The sequence below is a fragment of the Microtus ochrogaster genome, chromosome 7, assembly GCF_000317375.1.
Source record: "Microtus ochrogaster isolate Prairie Vole_2 chromosome 7, MicOch1.0, whole genome shotgun sequence".
In the NCBI taxonomy this organism is placed as follows: Eukaryota; Metazoa; Chordata; class Mammalia; order Rodentia; family Cricetidae; genus Microtus; species Microtus ochrogaster.
The window spans coordinates 71,701,255-71,708,014 of NC_022014.1; the positions used below are offsets into that span (position 1 = coordinate 71,701,255).

The 6,760-nt window shown below is 52.3% G+C and overlaps 2 protein-coding genes across 6 annotated transcripts in view; one reads left to right on the forward strand and one right to left on the reverse strand.

Annotated features, from left to right (window-relative positions):
* The window catches only part of Abi3 (ABI family member 3), a 9,717-nt gene extending 5,581 nt beyond the window's left edge, over nucleotides 1-4,136 (reverse strand). For 2 of the 3 annotated variants that reach the window (XM_026780987.1, XM_005350627.2), the window contains exon 1: nucleotides 4,012-4,136. In XM_026780987.1, the coding sequence (XP_026636788.1) occupies nucleotides 4,012-4,128 (117 nt within the window). In that variant the 5' untranslated portion in view covers nucleotides 4,129-4,136. The remainder of the gene's footprint in view (nucleotides 1-4,011) is intronic. The other variant, XM_026780988.1, reaches the window with a different exon arrangement.
* A 191-nt stretch (nucleotides 4,137-4,327) lies between these two features.
* Nucleotides 4,328-6,760, forward strand: part of Gngt2 (G protein subunit gamma transducin 2) — a 3,592-nt gene continuing 1,159 nt past the window's right edge. The window contains exons 1-2 of one of the 3 annotated variants that reach the window (XM_005350629.3): nucleotides 4,328-4,414; nucleotides 5,781-5,862. The gene's annotated coding sequence lies outside the window, so the exon portion shown is untranslated. Of the gene's footprint in view, nucleotides 4,415-4,625; nucleotides 4,778-5,780; nucleotides 5,863-6,760 lie in introns of those variants that run through there. The other 2 variants (XM_005350628.3, XM_026780773.1) reach the window with 2 other exon arrangements.

Below are 6,760 nucleotides of genomic sequence, written 5' to 3' on the forward strand. Positions count from 1 at the left end.
ACTAGCTCTTGTAGACCAGGCTGGCCTCGAACTCACAGAGATCCGCCTGCCTCTGCCTCCCGAGTGCTGGGATTAAAGGCGTGAGCCACCACCACCCAGCGGTGCTTGTACTTCTCAGTGTTCTTTTCACTAGATGGTTCCAGCTTCTCCACTCTTCTCGCCACCCTAAACTTGTACCCAGCTCACCTTTCTTATCATACTTGCCCAACTCTTTTTTTTTCTCTCCCTTCACCACTCCCCCAGGCAGATAGCACCCTGAAAACCAAAGAGCTGGCTCATTCCATCCTGTGGTCTCTGCTGACACAGTCCCCAGCACACAGGAGATAGTAAATAAATACGCTACACGTTTGTTGACTGGCAGGTGGAAGGGGAAGCCAACACTAGCTGAGCAGTTTCTTATTATACGCCAGACACTGGCCGGTGTCACACTGCCAGCCGGTGGGAAAGAGGTAGCCAGAGAGTGGCTCAAGACAAGACCTTTTTTTGGTTCCAGACCAGACTTGGGTGGGCTGGGTAAACCTTCTTGGTTCTCTTGGTTCCCCAAACAGCTTCCTCCTTCCCCATTGATCATGAGCTTGCTGCCGTAAAGCCTGTCCCTCTCAGGGGTGGGGGGCGGGCAGAGATGAGGAAAATTAGAAGAGGCAGTGTACCAACAGGGACAGGCGAGGAGGCACACCCTATGGCCTCCTGGCTTGGAACTTTGTGTATGCCACAGGCCCTGTCACTGGAACTACCAGAGCTGTGTCCTCGGTGAGCTCTGGAGTCCTCTCCTGTAGCCTGGACTAGAACCTTCTGGAAAACCCATGCCATGGTCCTCCCCTCCCCAATTTTCTGTTCTGACAGCAGGAAACCGATGTTCATTTGTGTGCCTATTTGCATGTCATCTGCATATACAATAACATTTACATTTCATCAGCATATGTCACCCAAAGCCTCAAAGAGGCAAAGAAGTTAGAAAGGATTACAGACTTTGTTCTAGATCTTTGTTTAAAGGGTGAAAAGAAAGGGCTCCTCTGCTCCTGGAAAGTTCCCTCCCCAGCACAGCACAAGGACTTAGCGACCCAAACAAGAAGTGTCTGTCTGGGTCCAGCTCTGGGTACCTCCAGCCCAGGTGTTTCTAACCTAGCTTTGATCTTGGCCCACAGTTAGGTCTGGAGGAGCAAGGATTGGGGATCCTTTATCTAAGCTGAGCGTTTGTTATGCAAACGACCCTATTATACACTCAGTCAACCATGACTGAGAACCCTACACTCCTCTGCCTGCTGCTATTCCCCACGGACGGAAGGACTTCTGATATCTGGTTAGTGGGGGAAGGATGGGATGGAGACCTTATTAAAGACAGCACCCAAAGCTTTCTTCTGTAGACAGGCAGGGATGGTCATTGATTGTGTGGTCTGAGAGCCAACGCTCTGCACAAAGGAATCCAGGGATTCCAACCCAGATCAGGGCTTCTGATACGCTGAGTGTGTTTGCAAAGGCTGTCACCTCCATAGAGTGGGTTCATCACTACTGAAATGGTAATAGCAGCAATGACCGCTGCATTATCCCACCCTTCTTACAGGGTGACGGGCCCTCGGCCAATGCTTCAGGACCTCGTTCCAGGTGATACTTGTAACCCACCCTGGAGAAGCAACTCCACCCTTCCCCAAATGGTGGCACAGGCCTGTAATTCCAGTCTTCTGGGGCTGCAGCCGATGTCCTGAATTCAAGGCCAGCCTGAGTGACAACAGCAGGACAGGAAGAAAGAAGGAAGGGAGGGATGGAAGGGAGGGAGGGAGGGAGGGAAGAAAAAAGAAAGAAAAAGAGAGAGAAGGGAGGAAGAGAAGAAGGAGGGAGGGAGGGAAGGAGGGAAGGAGGGAGGGAGGGAAGGATGGAAGGAAAGGAAAAAAGAAGAAAGGAAGGAAAGAAAAAAGAGAGAGAGAGAAAGAAGGGAAGGAGAGAAGGAAGGAAGGAGAGAAAGAAAGGGAAAAAAGAGAGAGAGACCAACGGGGAACTCATAGATTCCTAAGTCAATAGGTCCTAAGACCAAGGACTCAGCCTTGTGGCTTCAGGTCCTACGTACACACCAATTGTACACCTGGGACTGGACCCACCAGAAGCAGCATCCCTGCCAGGGGAGCGTGCCTGAGTGCTGTGGCGGGGGGGGGGGGGGCAGAGCTGGTTTAGAAACCACATGCCACCTCATCTACGGGCGGGTCACTCAGCGTCACACACATCAGAATGACACAGAAGGGTTAGCAACTGGACTCTGAGTTAGAATTCTGGCTGCTTTTTTGTTTGGGGTTCTGATTTGTTGATGTGATCTCCTTGAGGTAGTGTCTTGCTCTGTCATCCTGATCAGCTTGGACTCACTTATGTAGAGATTATAAGGCAGGTCTTACTTACGCTTTGGAGATCCCCCTGCCTTAGCTGCCCAAGTGCTGAGATCATAGGTAGGGCACCACAGCCAACTACAATTCTGAGTTTGAATCCTGTCCCATTGACTATCTTGGAGGCTTCTGGAAATACAGTTTAACCCTTTCCAAACCTCAGCTTCCTCGTTGTGAAGTGGGACTGGTGATCCCCTCACAGGACTGGGGTAGGGACAGAAAGAGGCTGTGGGAGGTATGGAGAAAACTTAGTTACCATTGCCTCTTCCCCATCTGCCATTTCCCACAGGCGCTTGCTCCCTTTTTCTTCCCAGCCCCCCTACTATAGGATGAGGCCCCTCGTGTTGTCTCACAGTTTGGCCAGCAGTAAGAGGTCACAAACCTAGCCTGCCACTCTTACTAGAGCAGGGGAAACCAAGGACAAAGAGTGCAGATAAACTGTTCCAAGTCATACACTATATCAGACAGGCAGAAGGATGGAGAAAAAGGAGTTCAGGTGAGCAGGCAGGGAGGCCACGCTTGGCTCTGCTAGTCTCCAACCAGGTGACCCTAGACAAGTCACTTCCCTCAGTAAGTGGCTCTTTTCACATTCTAAACCCAGAATTCTAGCCGTTGTCTCACAAGGTGGCTCTGAGGACGGACAAAAAACAGGTGGGCAGTTACTCCGTCCCAATGGAACCAATGCAATGGAACCAGCAGGAGATCAGCAAGGCTACTCCAGGGTGGACTGGGGCTTAGCTCAGCAGAAAAGCACTTCCCAGACAGCCCTGGGCGCCCTTTCCAATGCAACCGGAACAAAAGGACAAGACACAAATAACAGCCAGGTGAGGTGGTGGGAGCCTGTAAACCCAGCGCCGAGGGATGACTGAGAGGGCTAGCCTGAGCTACAGAGAATTGAAGAACAGCCTGGGCCATGCAGTGAAACCCTGTCTCAAAAACCCCAGCTAAATAAAAATTTTAGACTGCTCTGTAGTGCCTCCCTTCTTCCTCACTTCTCAGCAGTCAGACTGTAAGTCCCCTGCCTCTGCACCAGATCTCTTCCCTCATTCTGACCTGCTCTGACTCTCCTCTGTTCCCCCTCAAACATCGAGGAACAAACTCGTGTGTGTGTGTGTGTGTGTGTGTGTGTGTGTGTGTGTGTGTGTGTGAAGTAAGTTTCCTGACGACTCCACTAAAGCCAGCCTGCAGATGGTACCGGCACCTGTGAGAGAAAAGGGTCTTGTAGGTCTTTGTAAGAGTCGAGGAGCCGTGATGTGGGGCTGGAGAGATTGCTCAGCAGTTAAGAGCACTGACTGCTCTTCCTGAGGACCCGGGTTCAATTCCCAGCACCCACATGGCAGCTCACAACTGTCTGGAAATCCAGTTCCAGGAGATCTGACACCTTCACACTCACATAAAGTTAAAATAAAAAAAAAAACCATTAAAAAAAAGAAACTGCTACCGTGATGTGTACACGTCTTCTACCGCCGAGGTTATGTCAGAGAGACCAAGTGCAGTGGCTGCGCTTGGGGAACGGGGATGAAGCTGACGCCTGAAGACTGCTCAGCCAAGGCAAGCACAGACACCTGTCAGATGACCCTGCCAGCGGGACTGGCGGCAAGTCCCGTCCAGGGGTGCATTAGTGTGTGCTCCCTCCACTTACCTGCTCGTAGTTTTCCTCGCAGTAGTTGGCCACCCGCAGCAGGGCACTGTGGTTGCCCCGAAGAGCCTCCCGGCCCGTGGGGATGTCAAACTCCTGCAGCTGCTGCAGCTCCGCCATGGCTCGGGCCTCGGTGGGGTTCCCTGGGGAGCCTGCTGGTTTTGAGCCTCACCCTGCCCCTGATTGGCCGCTCTGCCTTCCCTCCCTCTCACTGCTTTTGGTTTCCTCTGCGTGAGAGACCCAAACCTGCCAGCAAAGGGTAGGCATGCTCATTCCGGGACTAGAGGAAGTCAGACCCTGGGTCCCGGGCCTGGGCCTCTCTGTCCCCGTGCTCAGGAGAAGAGGGAAGCCAGGGGTCTGTTTTGGGGGCTCAGCCTCCCAATCTCACCAGGCAAAGGAAGCCAAGGTCAGGGCATCTGTGATTGCTCCCTGGTCCTGGAGAGGAAGCTAGCAGATGGGGGGATGGGGTAATAGAGACAGGAGGAAGGGGCTGGCCGGCTATGGGGGATGGATTTTCCACTCATGGAAGAGGGGAGGAAAGGGCAGAGGGTGGGGGCTTCCTTGGGAAGCTTGGGGATGAGTCACCAAGGGATGGGGGAGTGGACGGTGGATGGGATATGGAGATAAGTCACACAGGGCTGGCGGCTGGGCTGGCAGTGCAGCAACAATGGAAAACAGCCCAGGCAGCAGCAAGAAGTATCAGGGTTAGACACCAGGAAGACATGTCTAGAGTTCCTGGAGAACTGTGGGCAAGCCTTTGAAGGGCCAGGTAGGAAGTCCTGTGACCCATGTTTTGTGCCTGGTGTGGGTAGGAGAAGATGAAATGGACCCAATGAGAAGTATGAGGAGCTCAGATGAACGACAGGGAGGCCCTGGATGTGGGATAACACCATCTAGATGGATGTGTAGGGTTTGAGGCATCACTGGTGGACAGAGTGCTGAGTGGGGCTCGTTGTATTAACGAGGCCTTGGATGGGTTGATGTTCTGTCCTAAACTTGAATTCTTGGGGCGCCCAGCTGTGAGTGGGACTTGATCCTGAGGCAAAGATGGCCTCCTACAGCCCCTCCCCCTCCCAGTTTGTCATCCTCCCGGCAGAAGAGGAACCCTCACACTGACCACATTGGTTCCTTAACATTCCCTCAAGAGATCCCTTGCTATTGGACAAATGTCAGCCAGAGCAGGAGCTTGGCTCTGATAAACGTCACAGTTGTCAGGTAGCCCTGGGAGAGGCAGAGGGGAAGAGCAGGTTGTCTGTGAGTGTTGGGAGCTGAAAACAAGGGAGTCCAGCACGCATGCCAGGGAGGGCTTGAGGCCCAGAAGACAGGACATGGCATCAGGGTGATACAGGCCCTGGAATCAAACAGTGAGCATTGGAGGTGAGGGTATGATTTTACGGAGCAAATGAAGACTGAGCCCACAGACCCTTGTAAGGTGAAATTATGGAACCCCCTAATGGAAGACACAGAGCTTCTGGATCCGTTTGGGGAGAAACAGGCTTGGAGCAGGCTCTGTGATGGAGAAAGGCAGGCAATGGGAGCATGTGGAGGGAGGCTGTGAGGCGAGCATGGCATGGCGGGAGTCACCAAAGGAGAGCCGCTAATGCGGTCCAGGGCCTACAATGGAGTGGCCTGTTTTTCACTTTGTGGGTGGAACGCCAGTGTCTGCGGTGGAAGAGTGAAGAACTGGGCGGATCGGGACTTACCCCCCTTGAGCCCATGATCAGCTTAGGCATTAGCGATTAGGCTTGGCTGACCATCTGCTTTATCTGAAGATTTTCAGCAGATGAGGCACTAGGAGGTTCAAACACCATCGCGTCTGGTCCTGGACTGGTGATTTGGAGAGAGTGCTAACAGGTAAGGAGGCTTTGGGGGCACTGGTCTGGGATCTAGTCTTAGTTAACTAAGGTTAAGCACGAGGCTGGTTCTCCTGGTTACCATGGCGTGATGATGGCAATCATACCATTGTCAGAAATAAAAATAGGAAATGTGCCCTGGCCAGTATGTACCAGACAGTGTGACAATGTTTCCTGTGCATTATTTTCTCATTTACTTCATGTGTATGAGTGTTTTGTCTGCATGTATATATGTGTGTCACATGCATGCCTGGTTCTTACAGAGGTCAGAAGCGGGCGTTGGAGCCCCTGGAACTAGGGCTATGGATGGTTGTGAGCCACCAGGTGGGTGCTGGGAATCCTCATCCTTTGCGATGGCAATAAGTGCTCCAACATGGCGAGCCATCTCTCCAGCAACCGCCATGCATTGTCTTCTTAGTTCTCACAGTAATAGTGGGGTTAGGGGTGTAGATCAGTTGATAGGATTCTTGCCTAGCATGCTCAAAGCCAGGTTCCAGTCTCAGCAGCACACACTCCAGATGCTGTGGTGCTTGCTGAAATCCCAGACTCAGGAGGTCGAGGCAGAAGGATCAGGAGTTCAAAGCCAACCTCAGCTACATAGAGAGTTTGAAGCCAGCCTGGGCTACATGAGACGCTGTCTCAAAAGAATAAAAGCAACATTACTATTATGTACTCATTTGTTGATGAGGAAACTAAGATTCAGAAAAGCCAAGTGACTTGTCTTAGGTCATACTAGGAGGGAGCAGCAGAGCTGGGGGTCATAGCTGGCCTCTGGCTGACCCATAGTCTTAATATGAGGCATACTGACTGTCCCTTGTCAGAACTAGAGACTAAGCCGGGCGATGGTGGCGCACGCCTTTAATCCCAGCACTCGGGAGGCAGAGGCAGGCGGATCTCTG